The sequence below is a fragment of the Lepidochelys kempii genome, chromosome 8 (assembly GCF_965140285.1).
Source record: "Lepidochelys kempii isolate rLepKem1 chromosome 8, rLepKem1.hap1, whole genome shotgun sequence".
NCBI classification, from domain to species: Eukaryota; Metazoa; Chordata; order Testudines; family Cheloniidae; genus Lepidochelys; species Lepidochelys kempii.
The window spans coordinates 43,943,458-43,963,863 of NC_136387.1; the positions used below are offsets into that span (position 1 = coordinate 43,943,458).

A 20,406-nucleotide genomic window follows, 5' to 3' on the forward strand; every position below is an offset into this window, starting at 1 on the left:
GCAGTGGTTTTTTTGCCCACCCAACCCTACCTGCAACAAAGTACATTTTACTCACTCCTGTTATTATGGCAGCATTTCCTCTGTGACCTGCAGGATCCTAGTCCCATTGCAGAGCTCTACATGGAATCTCTTCAAAATGTATTGAATACATATACCAATGGGAATAGTTCTTGCTGATGTTGTATCTTACTGATGAGCAAGACCAGTTTCAAGACAACTCTTTATTATGTACAGAAATAAGGGATCAAAACTTCCTATTATTTGCTAGCTGTTGCCTACAACTGCCTTGTCTTTTTGTTTTCTCTGTCCCAGTATGCAGCACCTCACAGGAAAACAGACTGCATAATGAAAGGTTTCAGAGGTGTTAGTCTGTCTTTGCAAAAAGAAAAGGAGTACTTGTGGCACCTTAGAGACTAACCAATTTATTTGAGCATGAGCTTTCGTGAGCTACAGCTCACTTCATCGGATGCATACCGTGGAAACTGCAGTAGACATTATATACACACAGAGACCATGAAACAATACCCCCTCCCACCCCACTGTCCTGCTGGTAATAGCTTATCTAGAGAGTGGTCACTTTGGATGGGCTATTACCAGCAGGAGAGTAAGTTTGGGGGGGGAGGGGGGGCGGAGGGTGAGAAAACCTGGATTTGTGCTGGAAATGGCCCAACTTGATGATCACTTTAGATAAGCTATTACCAGCAGGACAGTGGGGTGGGAGGGGGTATTGTTTCATGGTCTCTGTGTGTATATAATGTCTACTGCAGTTTCCACGATATGCATCCGATGAAGTGAGCTGTAGCTCACGAAAACTCATGCTCAAATAAATTGGTTAGTCTCTAAGGTGCCACAAGTACTCCTTTTCTTTTTGCATAATGAAAGTACAAGAAGCGTGGCATTACTAAATTTCCTGGAGGAATTACTCTATAGCACACGTGACAAACTCAGTGAAATACAAGTTTCATTTTCAAATATTCTTTCAATGCTGTTGCTTTTGCCATTTATTTTTGTATTCCTTAGAATCATAGGATCATAGAATATCAGGGTTGGAAGGGACCTCAGTAGGTCATCTAGTCCAACCCCCTGCTCAAAGCAGGACCTAATCCCCAACTAAATCATTCCAGCGAGGGCTTTGTCAAGCCTGACCTTAAAAACCTCAAAGGAAGGAGACTCCACCACCTCCCTAGGTAACCAATTCCAATGCTTCACTACCCTCCTAGTGAAAGTTTTTCCTAATATCCAACCTAAACCTCCCCCACTGCAACTTGAGACCATTACTCCTTGTTCTCCCGCTTCAGGTAGTTGAAAGCAGCTATCCAATCCCCACTCATTCTTCTCTTCTGCAGACTAAACAAGTCCAGTTCCCTCAGCCTCTCCTCATAAGTCATGTGCTCCAGCCCCCTAGTCATTTTTGTTGCCCTCTGCTGAACTCTCTCCAATTTTTCCACATCCTTCTTGTAGTGGGGGGCCCAAAACTGGACACTACTCCAGATGAGGCCTCACCAATGCCGAATAGAGGGGAACAATCATGTCCCTCGATCTGCTGGCAATGCTCCTACTTATACAGCCCAAAATGCCGTTAGCCTTCTTGGCAACAAGGGCATACTGTTGACTCATATCCAGCTTCTCGTCCACCAGGTCCTTTTCTGTGGAATTGCTGCCTAGCCATTCGATCCCTAGTCTGTAGCAGTGCAGTAGACAGACATATTAGATACACAACATTGATTCCTTCAGGGTGAAAGGCACTATTGTGCATTACAAACGGTGGTTCACCTTTATCTACTGTAGGTGTCTGTCCCATAATCATGTCTGAGAGGAGAGGAAGGCTGGTCCAATGGTAGGGGGCATTTTTTCTGGGACTCAAGATCTAGGTTCAACTTGATGCTCCACATAGTGTCTCTGGGTAGCCTTAGGCAAGTCACTTAGTCTCTCTGTGACTTAATTCCCCATCTGTACAATGGGGTTAATAGCACTGCCCTTCCCCACAGGGCATTGTGGGGATAAATACATTAAAGACTAAGAGGCACCTCTGCCTATTACTTTGGTAATGGGGGCCATACAAGAACCACAGACAGTTAACACCACACCACAGCTTTGGCGCTATTTTCTCTTCCTACCAACTCTCAAGTGCCTTTCCCTCTATCAGCACAAGAGAAAACTAGGGTTCCATCAGCTGAAGTGCCCAGAGACCGAGAGAAAAGTGTCCTGAATTAACTTAGGGTACATGCACTCAGTGCAAACAAGCAAAACAAACCAACCCCTGGCAGCAAGTTTCAGAACGCAGATCAGCTGACTCGGGCTTGAACTACAGGGCTAAAAAGTAGCACTGCAGATGTTCCTGCTCAGGTCAAAGCCCAGGCTCTGAAACCCAGCAAGGGGGTGGAAGGGAAGGTCTCAGACCTCAGGCTCCAGCCCAAGCAGGAAGATCTACACTGTTTTTAGCCCTGAAGCATGAGCCCAAGTCAGTTGACCAGGGTCTGAGACTCATTGCTGTAGCGGTTTTTTGTATGTGTGTGTTTGTTGTTTTGCAGTGCACACATTCCCTAAGGGCTTTCTAGATCACTCCTTGCAGTCAAATTCTAGGGCAAACACTGAGCAGCTTTACTTGCTTGTAGGTGGGTCTTTGTCAGCATTGGAGCAAGTGACAATCGTTTATTCCTAAGAGGACAAACATGGATCATTATTGTTAAATCTTCAAACACAAATGAGCACAGTAGTTTAACCAGCCAATGCCACACCAGGTTGTGTTTCTATGCATTTAGGTACTTGTAGTATGTTTATCACTACAGCATGAGTGGAGCCATGCAACTCCTCCCACACCTGCCATAACCTAATGAACCAGTGTCCAAATGTAGTAAAAATCCATCAGAACAAGCACGTGACCTCTACCCATCCATCAATGTCATGAGTGGTCTCAGTTCCATGTCTTGATCTGAAATTTGACAGGCAGGCAGTAATAGCCCTTGGGGGAGAGAAGAGGGCTGTGCACAGAATTGCAGCTTTTCCTGATACATGCTGAGAAGGTCAGAAGTGGAGGACAGTGTATGCTACACTTGCTTAAAGGCTTACTATGTAAATTATAGTACACTACCATTCAAGTCACCTGTACATTCATGCCTTAGTATTGTGTGCAGGGGAGAAGGTGAAAGGCATCTGCGAAGCAGAGCTGAAGGTCCCTGCTTTGCAGACTGGACTCTTCCATCCATCGTCTGTCCCTTCACCAGAATGCTGCATGAGTGCTTGTGCTGAGGGTAACAAGCAGAGTAGGGAATGGGGTGTGAAAGCCTTCCCCAGATTAGCCGACTGGTAGACCTGACTGTAAAATTTCATGAAAAATTTTGATTGTGGGAGAAAATTCATTACCACAAATTGGGATAAAGAGTAAAAAATTTGAATTCTTTTACAGGAGGAAACATTCTGAAAAGTTCCATTTCAGGAGAACTGGAAGAATTTTTTGGCTTTCTCCAGGTAGCTCAGCTCTCTGTGCTGCCCAGCTCCCTGGGAGTCAGACTGCCCAGGGGCTGAGGGAGCCCAGGCTGGCAGGAAACAGGTAGACAGTCACGCTCTCACCAGCTTACCTGCTACATTTCTGTGGGAAGACACAATTTGCATGGAACATTTCTTCCACCTAAGCAGCATTTTCCAACAGATAAGCATTCTGTTGGAAAATTTTCAGCCAGCTCTGATTACCCAATGAACTCCACTATCCTCAACAATGCATCAAGCAGCATGGGGCAGAATAGGCTTCTCCCCACTCGGGCAAGCAGAATTGTGATGGCAGGCTTCAAGTGTGCAGTCCCATCACCTGCACACTGAGGTTACAGCCCTTACCAAGAGAATCAGATTTTAATGAATGAGGCTCATGATATTTAAAATTCTTAGCACATCAGAAGAAGAGCATATAAGTAAGGAGCCTACAGATGTATCCTGCACGGTATGACAGTGTCATTGCAAATAACAGAATACTTTCACATGTATGTTTGAGGTTGGGAAAAAGGGGAAAAAGGCAAACCGTTCACACAAATAGAGGAAATTAACCAACCCGTACAGAAAACTATGAACAATTTCATTTATTATGTGACCAAAGCAACTGAGAGGGGGAATAATGTGTCTTTTCTGTTAATATCCTTTGTATCTTCAGTCTAAAATGGCATTTGTTTTGCTGTCTTATCATATTATGCATTTATGTCTAATTTGATATCCTGTGTCACCGTGAATAGTATCAGCTTCCATAAAGGACATTACCACTGAATAATAATGGGAGAAAAATTGTATTCAACTTCATTCTGAATATTACATTCCATTTTGGACATTGTTACCAGATAGATATTGGCATGTTGCAAGGAATTCAGAAGAGAGTAACAAAAATGATCAGGGATTTGGGGATCGAGTTGCAAGCTCAATATATAAATTTTGATTTAGCTATGGCTGAAAGGACACATGAAAAAAGAGTTCTTAAATATTTGAAGGGTAGGAGGGAGAGGAATTATTTAGGGTAGCACACATAGAAGTATGTCTAGGAGTAAAGGGAAGAAATTTTCCCTTTCTTAATTTGAGTTCCTCATCCAAAAGCAGCTTCCTAAGAGTAATTTATACTATGCTGTGAAACAGACTCCAAAGGGAAGTGGCAGAAGTCCCACTGCATTGGATTTTAAGAATTGAATCAAACAAAGCACCAGAAAACACCATTTCTAGGAGTCATCTCCCAGCCAACAAAATCTAGAGGAGGAAGAGAACTATTATTATTCAGCAACTATTAGCTACCCCTTTTTGGCCATTACACTCCTGATCTACCAAAATCACCAATCCATATTTTATGTGAAAAATAAGACTAAGAAAGATTTTGTATTTATTAAAACGGCTCAAAAATTCTAAGGGCCAAGTTATAGCCAGCCCTGTGTCACTGTGCTATATGGGGGTGAAGAGAACACAAAGAGTCCCTCCACCCACAGTGCACCCATGCACGAGGCAATCTTAACCTTGGGAGTCCAAGGAGGAAGCCCACCAGCATTGTCTAAAGCAGTCCTTGCCCAAGTTGTCTGGCAAGACAGGAACATGGCCTTGCCTTCCATGCATGTGCAAGCAGCAGTATAATGGCACTAGGAAGAGCAGTGGCTGCGCACTCCTAGCCAGCTCCACCCAGAGCACAAGAGGCATTAAGCTCCATGCATTCCCCTGGCTAATAACAGCCATAATTTTGCCCAGTGTGTCTGGTAAGAAAAACACAACTGAGACACTTAAAAGGCCAGAGACGACATTTACATGTGCATTCAATCCTCTGGCCAGTAGGCTATAAAAATAGCTACAGATGCTCATTTTCTGGTCAGTCTGTTACAATACAATGCCTTCCATTGGACTCAACAGATGGTAGAGTTATTGAGTACATATTCCAGGTGATGAACATATATCCAAATTAGACTGATGGCTAATTTATTCTTCAAAACCAGAACTCCTCCTTACTCACCTATTTAATAATCCAGTTTGTTAATTGTTCTGGCATGGACATTTGATGGCTACTCTATTTCAGTTTTACAAATAAAATCAGTGCATCATACTGCCAGGCAAAGGAGAATGCTACTATATAAAACATCCATAATGAAATGGGAAATTCATCAATAAGGAAAGATACTTACTAGTTGGGTATATACACTTGTTTTAGCTTGCTTTCTGCTTCCGCTGCTTTCAATCGTTTCTTAAATACAAAAGAGAAAGTTAAAGTGAAAAACAAAAAATAAAAGACGAATGTTCACACCATTTTAGCTGGGAGTCTGGCGATTCAACCCCTAGCACCTACAGGTCTGTTAATGAACAGTAATGAAATTCACTTCCTGGCATTAGCGGCTGTCATGTATTCCCTTTCTGACACAGAAATATCCATTGAAAATCATTGGCATTAAGAGTCAACCAAAGCATCTTCTGTGAATTCAACCAATCCATTTCCAAAACTACAGTCAGACAACTTCTCATAAAGGACACTCATTGCATCCTCTTTTAGTCCAACAGGAATGCGTGTGCTCAAAGAAAGATCTCAAGTGTTCTGGGCTTGTCCTCCTTGTTAGCTCATACCCAACCAGAATATACCTGAACTGGTACAACATCTTATTCACTCACTCTCCTGACCAGCTGCATCATTTCAGAGAATGTGAAGAGATTTTTGTTCAAAAAGGAGATGCTATACCTATCCTATGCATTGTTTCCATAACATATACAAATTGTGTTTGAGACCTTCCCAAAATAAGTTAGTAGCATAGGGTTATCACACCATTTATCTAGTAAACAAAAGGTCTGCAGTTTGTAAATCAAGCAGAAACACACATATTGGAGATTTTAAGGTCAAGGGCTAGACCCAAGGGTTTGCAGTGATCTTGGGGGTTCTTCACCTTGCCCTGCAACACATGGCTGCAGGTCAGTTGCCAGGATTGTCTGGCTGTATCTCACAAGAATTTCCCCAACACTGTGGGGACCTCAGGCACTGGTGCACCTTGGTGCCTTCTATTCTCTGACTGTGGCACATAACAGTCTAATCTGCTGTGGGCTGTGATACTTTGATCTAATTTCAGCTGTTTGGTTCAGTGTGTGGTGCAGGGCAGTGTCAGTGGCCAGGGATACACAAGAGAGCAGACAGATATACAATTTTGACCCTAATAAACTAGGCAGTGAGCAGCACAGTTTTGATTGGTTGACAGACTTCTCACAGAGAACAGCCACCTTGCCCCCACTTCAAGGGGGCTGAGTTTTCATTGAATAATCAAGGAGTACCTTACAAAAGGAGGGAGACAAGCAGATTCCTTATCAGCAGTACTGGGAAAGTGTGCCTATCCAGTATCTAACCCCATAATGATAGCCACACATAGCAGTGAAGAAGCAGCTAACTACTGGGCGGGGAGGGATAGCTCAGTGGTTTGAGCATTGGCCTGCTAAACCCAGAGTTGTGAGTTCAATCCTTGAGGGGGCCATTTAGGGATCTGGGGCAAAAATTGGGGATTGGTCCTGCTTTGAGCAGGGGTTGGACTAGATGACCTCCTGAGGTCCCTTCCAACCTTGATATTCTATGATTCTATGATACTGTGTCAGAGGTGCCCACAGTGGAGAGAGAGAAAGAAAAGGGATAGGTTCCTGTCAACATATCCCCATCACACCAACTTCTTTCATTGTCCCATGTTCCTAGTGCTTAACTCTTTATCTTGCTGGAAGGGGAGGGGGAATCAGTCTACGTCTGCCTCACAGAAAGAGTTAGTCAGTGGCGAGCTGAGGATGTCAATGTGAAAAGCATTTGGGAGGGGGGGTGTAATGTGTGTGAGTGAGTGAGTGAATTATGTAATCTGTCTGATCCAGGCCAAATACACATGGCCCAGCCATATATCCTTACCCTCAGGCAAAGTCTCCATTAGAGGGAGTTAGCAGAATATGACTGTTGTACACTTTCTCTCTCTCAAGCACTCCATTTTACAATCCAGTTGTAAGTGTATTAGATCTGAATATTACATCAAGTATCAGAGGGGTAGCTGTGTTAGTCTGTATCCACAAACACAACGAGGAGTCCGGCAGCACCTTAAAGACTAACCGATTTATTTGGGCATAAGATTTTAGGGGTAAAAAACCCACTTCTTCAGATGCATCTTAAGTGGGTTTTTTACCCACGAAAGCTTATGCCCAAATAAATCTGTTAGTCTTTAAGGTGCCACCGGACTCCTCATTGTATTTCTAAATATTATGGTGATGGGTATATCAGAAATACCTACACTGATCCACATTTTATCTTCCTTTGCAACTAACCTTTCTGCCACTTTACCCAACACTTACAGCTAGTTTTCAGTAACCAGATTTCTACAGAACCCATTTTTATGTTTCTGTATTGTATTCTGACTATTTAAGGGATCACCTTATCTTCACAGTTAGACAAACATGGAGGAAATGAGTGCAAATAGTGGCCAAAACTGGCTGGTAAGTGTGCGGGTTAAGGAATGCCAGGCATCAACCTCCTCCCACAATACTCCAACTGCAGGGAAGCAACTCCATATGAACAGCATGCACTTGGTTCTCCAGTCTGGGAGCCATGAGGAGGCAGAAGTAAGGAACAGCCAAGGGAGGGCTGTTTTACACAGCATCCTCCTCTCACACAGAAATTCCTGGGTAACTTCCTGCTAAAATTAATGCTGACCTTAAATACAAAAACATAAAAAGATTTTAGTTTTGTTCCCCTTCCCACACTTGTGAGACAAATTCCAAATCAGTCATTTGAAAGCTTCTCTAACAGACAGGAAATTAAGGGGCATATGTGATAGGAACACACATGGCAAACCCACATATTTCTCAGACTTCTATAGGATGGCTGAAGACTTCTGTGGCAAGGGAGGTATTTCTAGTGCTTTGGAGCACTGTGAAATCCACCTGCTGGACTGATTCCCAAGGGGAAGTTCAAAGCAGCAATACTCCTCCTTTAAAGACAAAGGCAGCTCCTTTTAAAATTCAATGGACTGTGCTGAATTTCTCTTACCTGCTGAACATATCTATCTGTAGTTTTCCACATGTAGTAGTATTCTATTATGCTGGTTAAGGACTTCCATGGAAGCTAGGGACATGAAGAAAAAGCCACAGTCATCACAAGAAACTAGTGCCTCACTGAAATTCACAAGAATCTTTTGACAGAAGCCTTTCAGTTAAGTGTTTTATAGACTATAATTCCTCCTACCAGAGAAGCCAGTCAGTGCCTATTAGGGGAACCAACCATTCTTGGTGGCCATATAAAATAAATGCCATTCAAGTACAGTGCCTTCACTTCAGAAGTGGGGCAGAGGGTAGGTAAAATCATGCTGTGCTGGTTCCACTTCAGGTCATTCAAGGAACAAAAGGCCAAGTGCCACTCTAGCTCAGACTCTGTTTGAGATGAAGTCCCAGAGCAGAGCACAATTTAATTGCACAGCCTCCATCTATACTTACAAAATCTTGTTGAATGTCAGTGAAGTCTTTTCCATATTTTTCCAATGCTTCCTCAAAGAGATTTGCCTCAGAAGCAGACCACTCTTCCATTTCATCCCTACACAGGACTGGCCCACCCTGTGGCACGAGGGCAGAGATCGCCTTGGAAATGTCATAGACATTTCTGTGCAAAGTATCCATAGCGTGGAACTAAACAGAAGTTTAAAAAAAACAAAATTAACAAAAGATGGGCATACAAATAGTAAAATGCTTAGACATGAAGCTAGCGACAAGAATCAGATGTGTTATACATATCCCACATGCTGTAATTAGGGGGGTAAAATATTCTACTACTATACATTAGTAAGAACTTCCCCAGTCCTAGACTGACCATTCACTACTAGTAAATGGGTGAAATGATCGTCTAGTAATGGCATTTTTTTGGAAAAGTTGATCCCACATATCCATAATTTCTACTCATCTACTCCAGCACTAATCTGATTCAGTCACTAGATATAAAAACCTAATGAAATGGTACAATTGTAGAAACCTCTAATGGGAAAGCCCTGTTAGATTCCATCCATGGATGGAGCAGAGGTGAGGGCGCCTTTGAGGGCAAGCCACACAAACTCAAATTTATCGTGCATCTTCTTTTACTCATAATCAATAGCAATTACATTACAAACAAAAAAACCCGTATCAATGCATCTTACTAACTACAACCTAATATAGAACCAAAAATCCCTTAAAAACAGTTTAAGTTCCAAAGTGCAAACACACCTCAATCAAAACCACACCAACTAGGGCAGAGTTAACCTTGTCTGTGGTTGATAATGGATAATTTGCTTGGAGTAGGGATGTGATGAGTGAGAGAGAGAGATGATACAGGGTGAAGGCCTTACTCTATTTCCTAATTTTGGTGGTTTTAAGGTACAGGTTATTCGCCCTTAGGAACCTTGACTGTTCTTACAGTTTTGTGCATTATGGATTTATTCTACAGTGCTTTGTCCTGTTCAGTTGAAATGACCCAAGCACTGGGGCTTCCAATACTTTCCTTTGGAGACTCTTCAACAAATTCATGCATCTCATTGTCAGGAAGTTGATACACAGCTTGAATTTTCCTTTTTGTCTCATTAAATTCAAATGATTGTAAAACATTACTTTATATCACAATACTACCACTTGGTGAACTTTATTATAAATAGAGCCCTACTAAATTCACAGCCCATTTTAGTCAATTTCATGGTCACAGGATTTTAAAAATCATAAATTTCATGATTTCAGCCATTTAAATCTGAAATGTCAGGTGTTATAATTGTATGGGTCCTGACCCAAAAAGGACCCCAAAAAGAAGTCTCAAGATTATCAAAGGAGGGGTTGTGGTACTGCTACCTTTACTTCTGTGCTGCTGCTGGCAATGGTGCTGCCTTCAGAGCTGGTCAGCTGGAGAACAGTGGCTGCTAGCTGGGAGCCCAGCTCTGAAGGCAGAGCTGCCACCAGCAGCACCGCAGAAGAAAGGATGGCCTGGTGTGGTATTGCCACCTTTACTTCCGCGCTGCTGCCTGCAGAGCTGGACTCTCAGTCAGCAGCCGGCACTCTCCAGCCACCCAGCTCTGAAGGCGGCAGCGCAGAAGTAAGAGTGGCATGGTATGGTATTGCCACCCTTACTTCTGTGCTGCGGCTGACGGGGAAGGGTTTCAGAGCTGGGCATCTGGCCATCAGCCGCTGCTCTCCGGTTGCCCAGCTCTGAAGGCAGCGCAGAAATAAGGGTGGCAATACTGTGACCCCCCTAAAATAACCTTGCCAGCCCCCTGCAACTCCCTTTTGGGTCAGGACCCCCAATTTGAGAAATGCTGGCCTCCCCTGTGAAATCTGTATAATATAGGGAAAAAGTATACAAAAGACCAGATTTCACTGTCTGTGACGTGTTTTTTACGGCCATAAATTTGGTAGGTCTCTAGTTATAAATAACTCAAAATAGAGAAGGAACAGTCTGTACTGAAATTGAGCAAATACTACTAGGGAACAATACATTTGATAGCCAAGTTTTCTGTTCTGATCTTTTTCACCCATAGATAGCTAGAATATTCCCTGATTTTTTGGAATTGATCAGATGCAGGTGTTCCAAAGTTATCGTGTTTCACACAGCCAACTAATCTGTTGTTTTCAAGACAGTTACTTAAGAACATAAGGATGGCCATATTGGGTCAGACCAAAGGTCCATCCAGCCCAGTATCCTGTCTGCTGACAATGGCCAATACCAGGTGCCCCAGAGGGAGAGAACCTAACAGGTAATGATCAAGTGATCTCTCTCCTGCCATCCAGCTCAACTCTCTGACAAACAGAGGCTAGGGACTCCATTCCTTACCCATCCTGACTAATAGCCATTAATGGACTTAACCTCCATGAATTTATCTAGTTCTCTTTTAAACCTGGTTATAGTCCTAGCCTTCACAACTTCCTCAGGCAAGGAGTTCCACTGATTGACTGTGTGAAGAACTTCCTTTTATTTGTTTTAAACCTGCGGCCCATTAATTTCATTTGGTGGCCCCTAGTTCTTATATTATGGGAACAAATAAATAACTTTTCCTTATTCACTTCTCCACACCAGTCACGATTTTATATACCTCTACCATATCCCCGCTTTGTCTCCTCTTTTCCAAGCTGAAAAGTCCTAGCCTCTAATCTCTCCTCATATGGGACCCGTTCCAAACCCCTAATCATTTTAGTTGTCCTTCTCTGAACCTTTCCTAATGCCAGTATCTCTCTTTTGAGATGAGACCACATCTGTATGCAGTATTCAAGATGTGGGCGTACCATGGATTTATATAAGGGCAATAAGATATTCGCCATCCCTTTTTAAATGATGCCTAACATCCTGTTTGCTTTTTTGACTGCCGCTGTACACTGCGTGGACGTCGTCAGAGAACTATCCACAATGACTCCAAGATCTCTTTCCTGATTAGTTGTAGCTAAATTAATCCCCATCATATTGTATGTATAGTTGTGGTTATTTTTTCCAATGTGCATTACTTTACATTTATCCACATTAAATTCCATTTGCCATTTTGTTGCCCAAAAACTTCATTTTGTGAGATCTTTTTGAAGCTCTTCACGGTCTGCTTTGGACTTAATTATCTTGAGCAGTTTAGTATCATCTGCAAACTTTGCCACCTCACTGTTTACCCCTTTCTCCAGATTATTTATGCATAAATTGAATAGGATTGGTCCTAGGACTGACCCTTGGGAAACACCACTAGTTACCCTCTCCATTCTGAAAATTTACCTTTTACTCCTACCCTTTGTTCCCTATCTTTTAACCAGTTTTCAATCCATGAAAGGATCTTCCCTCTTATCCCATGACAACTTAATGTACATAGGAGCCTTTGGCGAGGGACCTTGTCAAAGGCTTTCTGGAAATCTAAGTACACTATGTCCACTGGATCCCCCTTGTCCACATGTTTGTTGACCCCTTCAATGAACTCTAATAGATTAAAAAGAAAAGGAGTACTTGTGGCACCTTAGAGACTAACACATTTATTTGAGCATAAGCTTTCGTGAGCTACAGCTCACTTCATTGGATGCATTCAGTGGAAAATACAGTGTGGAGATTTATATACATAGGGAACATGAAACAATGGGTGTTACCATACACACTGTAACGAGAGTGATCACTTAAGCAGCAGGAGAGTAGTGATAATCAAGGTGGGCCATTTCTACCAGTTGACAAGTCTTTTTTTGAAGTTTTTTTGTTGAAATTCTCCAACAAAAAAACTCCAACAAGAGACTGCTGAACTGGAATTAAGTTGCAAACTGGATACAATTAACTTAGGCTTGAATAGAGACTAGGAGTGGATGGGTCATTACACAAAGTAAAACTATTTCCCCTTGTTTATTCCTCCCCGCCACTGTTCCTCAGAAGTTCTTGTCAACTGCTAGAAACGGCCCACCTTGATTATCACTACAAATTGCGCCTCTCCCCCCCCGCTCTTTTGCTGGTAATAGCTCACCTTTAAGTGATCACTCTCGTCTCAGTGTCTATGGTAACACCCATTGTTTCATGTTCCCTATGTATATAAATCTCCACACTGTATTTTCCACTGAATGCATCCAATGAAGTGAGCTGTAGCTCATGAAAGCTTATGCTCAAATAAATGTGTTAGTCTCTAAGGTGCCACAAGTACTCCTTTTCTTTTTGCGAATACAGACTAACACAGCTGTTACTCTGAAACCTCTAATAGATTAATAAGACATGATTTCCCTTTACAGAAACCATGTTGACTTTTGCCCAACAATTTATGTTCTATGTGTCTGACAATTTTATTCTTAACTATTGTTTCAACTAATTTGCCCGGTACTGACGTTAGACTTACCGGTCTAATTGCTAGGATCACCTCTAGAGCCCTTCTTAAATATTGGCGTTACATTAGCTATCTTCCAGTCACTGGGTACAGAAGCTGATTTAAAGGACAGGTTACAAACCACAGTTAATAGTTCCACAATTTCACATTTGAGTTCTTTCAGAACTCTTGGGTGAATGCCATCTGGTCCTGGTGACTTGTTACTGTTAAGTTTCTCAATTAATTCCAAAACCTCCTCTAATGACACTTCAATCTGTGACAATTCCTCAGATTTGTTACCTAAAAAGGACAGCTCAGGTTTGCGAATCTCCCTAACATCCTCAGCCACGAAGACTGAAGCACAGAATTAATTTAGTTTCTCTGCAATTACTTTATTGTCTTTAAGTGCTCCTTTTGTATCTCGATTGTCTAGGGGCCCCATTGGTTGTTTAGCAGGCTTGCTACTTCTGATGTACTTAAACATTTTGTTATTACGTTTTGAGGTTTTGACTAGCTGTTCTTCAAACTCCTTTTTGGCTTCTCTTTTTACATTTTTACACTTAATTTGGCAGTTTTTATGCTCCTTTCTATTTATCTCACTAGGATTTGACTTCCATTTTTTGAAAGATGCCTTTTTATCTCTCACTGCTTCTTTTACATGGTTGTTAAGCCACAGTGGCTCTTCTTTAGTTCTTTTACTGTGTTTTTTAATTTGGGATATACATTTAAGTTGAGCCTCTATTATGGTGTCTTTGAAAAGTGTCCATGCAGCTTGCAGGGATTTTACTCGTCACTGTACCTTTTCATTTCTGTTTAACTGACCTCCTCATTTTTGCACAGTTCCCCTTTCTGAAATTAAATGCCACAGTGTTGGGCTGCTGAGGTGTTCTTCCCACCACAGGAATGTTAAATGTTATATTATGATGGTCACTATTTCCAAGCGGTCCTGTTACAGTTACCTCTTGGACCAGATCCTGTGCTCCACTCAGGACTAGATCGAGAGTTGCCTCTCCCCTTGTGGGTTCCTGTACCAGCTGCTCCAAGACGCAGTCATTTAAAGTATCAAGAAATTTTGTCTCTACATTTCGTCCGGAGGTGACATGTACCCAGTCAATATGGGGATAATTGAAATCCCCCATTATTATGGAGTTCTTTATTTTGATAGCCTCTCTAATCTCCCTTAGCATTTCATAGTCACTATCACTGTCCTGGTCAGGTGGTCGATAATAGATCCCTACTGTTATATTCTTATTAGAGCATGGAATTACTACCCATAGAGATTCTATGGAACATGTGGATTCATTTAAGATTTTTACTTCATTTGATTCTTAGTATGTGTACCACAGGAGATGACTAAGCACTGGGCAGGAAACATTGCAAAAAAATTCAAAAATGGTTGGCAGTAATCTAATTGCAGCATTTACCTAACTGTACCTTTACAAAAGCAGTAGCTGAATCTCGATCACAATCCACCTGTCCATCCTTACATGTGCCTATTGCTGTAGCAGAGGTGCATATTTTACATTTCTCTCAAAATCCTCTTAATCTTACCAGTGTGATGTCCCTGGAAGCTGCAGCAGCACTCATGTGCAAACTTGGCTGTCTGACAGAACTACTGCAGTCTAGGGCCCGGGCAAATGTACCAACGGAGCTGAAAAGGATTAAGAGAATATTAATCTTGCATGCAAAGTGAATACAGGAAAATCCACACACACAATTTCTGAGGCTAGCAGGCTCACAGTGAACAGCGCTGTCATTCGTTGTATCAGGACTTACAGTTATGTTCTGGCTCTGAGCCGGAGATCCTTTTCATCATGTGGCTTGCTATTACATATGCTTCATTCTGCTTAGCTCACAAGGCCTTAAGTTACGTTCATGCATAGCAGGAGGCACAAGGAGAGAGACAAACTCTCGGGGATCACATTGGGGTGTATCCTTGTCTCCCCACCCCGCAAGAGATATGGCTAGGTCAGCCTGGAACTTGGAAACCTGATCTACATCAAGTTTCAGGCACATCAAAACCCTTTCCATGAAGATAAGAGCAGTTTTTAATTAACTGAAGGCACGAAGGAGAAGAGATAGCTGCCAAGATAACAGGTGGAAGGAGGAACAGCAGTGATCCAATCATCATCCCTCTAAGAAAGTTTCAGAAGACAGTCTATTCACATTTAAACAGTTTCACATTCTGCAACCTATGTCCTACATTTATAGTTGGCGGTGGAGGGGGAGGGAGATAGCAATCCAACTCTTCTTTCCAGCCTTTCCAGGAATGCCCATTATATAAACTCATTACGCCCCCAAACTCACATGACCTTCCTCATTCCCAGCCTTTACCATATCCACATTCACCACTTGTCACACCCAGCTTGTCAGGTCTTTCCAAATTTCTCAGATATATCAGCGGGTGGGAGTCTTGGCAAGAAGCATACTATTATTTATATAAATAAAAAAAAAAAAAGTGTGTTCTCCCCTTTTCCCTCATTGGCTTCCCCTTATTTCCCACTGGCTGTTGCTCCCCAATTATCTGTTCTCCATTTTCCTCCCTCTCACTGTTCCACTAGAATCCACTGTGATGTGTCTGAGGTTAGCTTTAGTAAGTTTTGCTTCTCTACTCACACTCTTCACAGAAAGCAGAAATGCTGTGGGAGCATCAACACAAAACTTACTAAAGCCAATGAATTCCACAGTGAATTCATCTTAGCTCAGCCACAATGCAGGACAAGAAAGGGTATATCTAGATAAGGAAAAACGTGTTAGCAAACGACAAACAAGCATTAGCTAACCCCGAGCGAACTCTGACATTTTCTGTAGTATAGATACAAGCTAATATTTTTACTTCAATTTAGCCAACCGAGGTCAACCCTTGGCTCCCCAGTTGGTCCGAGCACTCAGTCTAGCACCTTAAGCTGTCCCAAACTGGACAAGCAAAAATCGCTAGTCATTTTTTAAAATATTGATGAACGTTCCCTTCAATAGCACATTCGAGAATCAGGAAAATAAACCATTTTGTGTACACTGAGATGAGTATGAGCCCTTTCCATCTTGCTTCTTAACAATATTTGGCATTTTATTTTGAAGAATTATTTCCCTTTACTATTTCACTTCACTCACTCGTTTGTTCCCTACTATGCCCTTCAACAGCATCTTACTCAACATGCTAAACTCCTACACTGATGGTTTTTTCTTCTCGCTTGTGCTAACTGCATCAAATGTGTTCACTCTACAAGTCCTCCAGTCCCGTATCCTCTATCACACTACATGCTAACGTGTTCCTTTATGACATTCCACTATTTCTTCTTGGGTTGTCCTCTTTTTCCTTCCATCTTGATCTGTTAGATGCTTATCCACATAGTTGTCAGTACTGCATTTTACATAACCAAACCATGTGAACCTGCACTCCCTCACTTTTTCTGAGTGTTACTTTGATCTTGCTGCCAACATACTCCTTCCTCATGTGGACTCTCTTGTTTACAGTGCTCATCCATCTCAACATTCGCATTTCTGTGGAAGTGATCATTTGCTCATGTTTCTTCTTTATTGCCCAATACTCCCAGCCATACTTTCAAACTGGATAGACCACAATTCTATAGATTTTCCCTTTTAATCTTATTGGTATCTTCCTGTCACACATTACACCACTATCTCTCTCCATTTGAGCCATGCATTTATTATCTAAGCTCTGATTTCACCGTCCCTTTCCCCAGAGTCTGGAGTCCAGATACTTGAAACTTTGCGTTTTCGGTATTGTCTGCCCACCTAGTTTCAACCATTATTCTTCAGCGTTCACATTACATGCCACATACTTTTCTTTTCCTCCTCTGCTTATTTTGCATCCATGTCTCTCCAACACATCTCTCCATTTATCAAGATCCTCTTCTAAACTATATTTCCCCTCACTGCATAGAAGGATATCATCTGCAAACAACATGCATCAAGGTATCTCCACCTGTACGTTCCTTGTGAGGGTACCAGGACAAGGATAAACAAGATGTTCCCTGATGTTTGGTAAATGCTAAATACTTTTTTGCAATATTCATCAACAGCCTTCAGAAAAGTTTGAGCACATGCTTAAGTGCTAGCCTTCAATTAGGAATTGTCTCCTGAACCAGTGCTAGAATGGGTACCACCATCTCGTGAATTCAACACAACGAACACTTACAAGTGAAAAATAGGAAAGCTAAATATCTTTTAAAACCATGACCCCAATTCAGCAAAACACTTAAAAGGGACATGTTTAGTTTATCATTCCTATACAGCAATGTACATCAGCAACAGAACTGACAGTTTTCTGAATCAGGGTCCACATTATCAGATGCCCTGCATAACTTGCAGAAGTTCCTAGATTCTCACAAACCCCAAGTTCCGCTAACAATTCGTAACTCCACCCATTCTCCTCCCTTCAACATCCAATGACATTTGACTCCATTCACTAACCACACCCCTCTTTCCAATTACTTCACCCATTCCCCTTTCCTTCCAGGCTTTCAGACAGTTCTGTAAACTTACCTGATAGGCACAAGAAGAAATTTGATAGTCTCACCAATTTCATTTAATGTTTTAGAATTAAGTTTTCATTCACAGAATTAAATTGGAGCCTAATGGGTCTACTGTGAAAAACTTTCAAATACATGCTATGTTCATGAAAACATTTCAGAGTAATGAGATCAAGATTTTTTTTTTTTTTTAAATAAAATCACCATGGATTGGGGTGGGGTTTTGAGCTGGAAAAATGTACATTTTCAACATCTATTAACTGTACAGATTTTGAAGATTTTGCCCCAAAATAAATTGTATCTACATAATCTAGCAATGCTATTTGAAAACCCTTACCACACTCCCATCAAAATGTTAAAAATAGGTATTTCAGTAAACTCCCAGGATATGGTTGTCCATAATGCCTGTATTTTATCTGCATTTTGTGTCTCAGATTGGGAACAACTATTCAGTCTCATACCCCATTTAGGCAAGCGAAACACACCTTTTTCAGAAAGGAGAAGTGAACCAACAACCAAAAAAGTTCATACCAGAAGACAGAGAAACAAACATGAACACTGGGTTTGGGATAGGAGAAGGTGAAACAAGAAATCACCACCAAAATTAAAAAAAAAAAAAAAAAAATTCTTTAGTTTTTTTCCCGAAGGAAAGGCCAAATTTTCTTACCGTGCTACCACCAAGAACTGGTCTATCTGTTTGTCTATTAGCGGATTAAATGCTTCCCAAACCTTTGTTTCAAGTTTTGATTGATCTCTTCCATCTTCTTCACCTGGTTGAAATGCAAGTTAGAAATGTTTTGGCATAGCAGCTTTCAGAAAGAATAAAAGCTTTTTCTCTTCGTATTTCATCTCACCCCAAAATTATGCAACTGCCAGGCCCTTGGTCTATTAAAGCACTTTATCTTGCTGTTTGTGTCGCCATGGCTGGAAAGCCTTTCACGCATTTGCCTGTGGCAACTGCAACCCAGCTACACAGCTATCTGCTCTGCCACGGTTATTGCAAGATATAGGCTATGTTCCCACCATAGCTGTGTCCCTAGATTACACTGGATCAGCTTTCGCTAGTAGTCAGGATATCTGGTAAACTTTTTTAAGTCTGTTCATATCCACGCTATCCCATAATAATGTCCATTTTCAAGTCTTGTGGCACATGGAGAAGTGGACTTGTAACTGCTGCCCAGACAATATGGTCACCTGATCAGTGATAATGGGATGTGGGCCAAAAGTGCAATACAATGACAGTCTGGACAACTTTTTCACCATGTCATGCAGAAAAAGTTGGCCTATATGTTTGGTGTGTTATGTCTATAGAAAGATGTTGCATACTTTAATGTTTTTTAAACAAAAATGTATTCTTACATATCACTGTATTTTCCATTCTAAAAATGACCCAAGCAACCCCTAGAAATACTAGGAAGTTCATGCTGGAGCATAAAGTTCAAACACACCATGTGATTGACAATGATAACAGAATGCTGACAATTTGGGATCTTTCCACACAGTATGCATATCACACTCATTTATCCATTAAATAAATTTTTAATGCACACTTTCATTGCTATTATTCCTTCACTTCTCCTCCACTTTAAGGCTTGCCACATTTTACAGTCTCTATATTAGTGTACCTCTTTTTCCTCTATCAAACCTTTTACTTTCACCTTCCCTGTGTCATTTGCTCCATTGTTCCCCTACATTTTTTACCTTTCTTCCTCCCATTCTTTTTCTCTCCCTTCATCACAAAAACTCTCTCCAGTCCCCGCAATACACATTCATCAACTGATGGGGGAGGGGGCGGGGGGGGGGGGGTGGTAGCGGCGCTGTGTGGGGGAGTGGAGCTGTATGAAGGACATCAGCACACAGTTTGGTAAATCTTTTCCTGGACCATCTTCCCTCACTATAGTTTCTTCTCTTCCCAGCCCAGCAAACATGGGCCTCCCTTTTGTTCTCTAGAAGATCCTTCTTCCCTCAGCCCTGTCTTCCCAATGTGTGGAGAGGACTGTTCATAAAGGTTAACTCTTCCTCCTCTCATGCTGGGAGGCTAGCCCAGTTGTAGCTGAAACATACCAGTTTCCCAAGCAGAGCAAACAAATGCTGATCTGTGATACACCCCTTCTGCCTGGTCTAAAACTAAGCTAAACAATGTCAGCAAGCACAGATCAAAGCACCAATGTTACCTCACACCTCAGGCCAGAAGAATGGCACATTCAGAAGATATGATGGAGATCCTTGTACTGTGGTTCACAGCTGCCCCCCCCCCCCCCCCACAGAGAAGGGAAGGAAAGAACACCCCCACCCCAGGAGAGAGACAGAAAACCGGAGGGGATAAGAGGGAATATCTGTTTGCTTCCCCTCCTTCAGGGCCTGGGAGTGTTTGAAAGCAAACATCCCCAGAGCTCCAGCTCCCTTTCCTTGGGCATGCAAGAAAAGGGACAATGAATCCTACAGTTCTTCTCCCTTACATACATCAGGAGACGGCAGTAAATCCCCACAATTTCCTTTGTCCTGGAATGCCAGCAAATCCTTAATCGCTCCTGCTCTATAAGTGAGAGTTCCAGCATCACAGCCAAAAGTGATGGGTGGCTAGATGGCTGTTGGCACCCAGGAGTAATGAGCAGACAGTATTTTATGGGCGACGGGTTGAAAAGGACCATTGG

General features: G+C 42.0%; 1 protein-coding gene across 7 annotated transcripts in view; it reads right to left on the reverse strand.

The window, feature by feature from the left end:
• MTA1 (metastasis associated 1) overlaps positions 1 to 20,406 on the reverse strand; it is a 145,600-nt gene that overhangs the window by 62,168 nt on the left and 63,026 nt on the right. For all 7 annotated transcript variants that reach the window (XM_073356262.1, XM_073356261.1, XM_073356260.2 and 4 more), the window contains exons 7-11: positions 18,420 to 18,522; positions 14,811 to 14,910; positions 8,941 to 9,129; positions 8,498 to 8,572; positions 5,634 to 5,692 (exon numbers count right to left, since the gene is read on the reverse strand). In XM_073356262.1, coding sequence (XP_073212363.1) covers positions 5,634 to 5,692; positions 8,498 to 8,572; positions 8,941 to 9,129; positions 14,811 to 14,910; positions 18,420 to 18,522 — 526 coding nt within the window. The remainder of the gene's footprint in view (positions 1 to 5,633; positions 5,693 to 8,497; positions 8,573 to 8,940; positions 9,130 to 14,810; positions 14,911 to 18,419; positions 18,523 to 20,406) is intronic.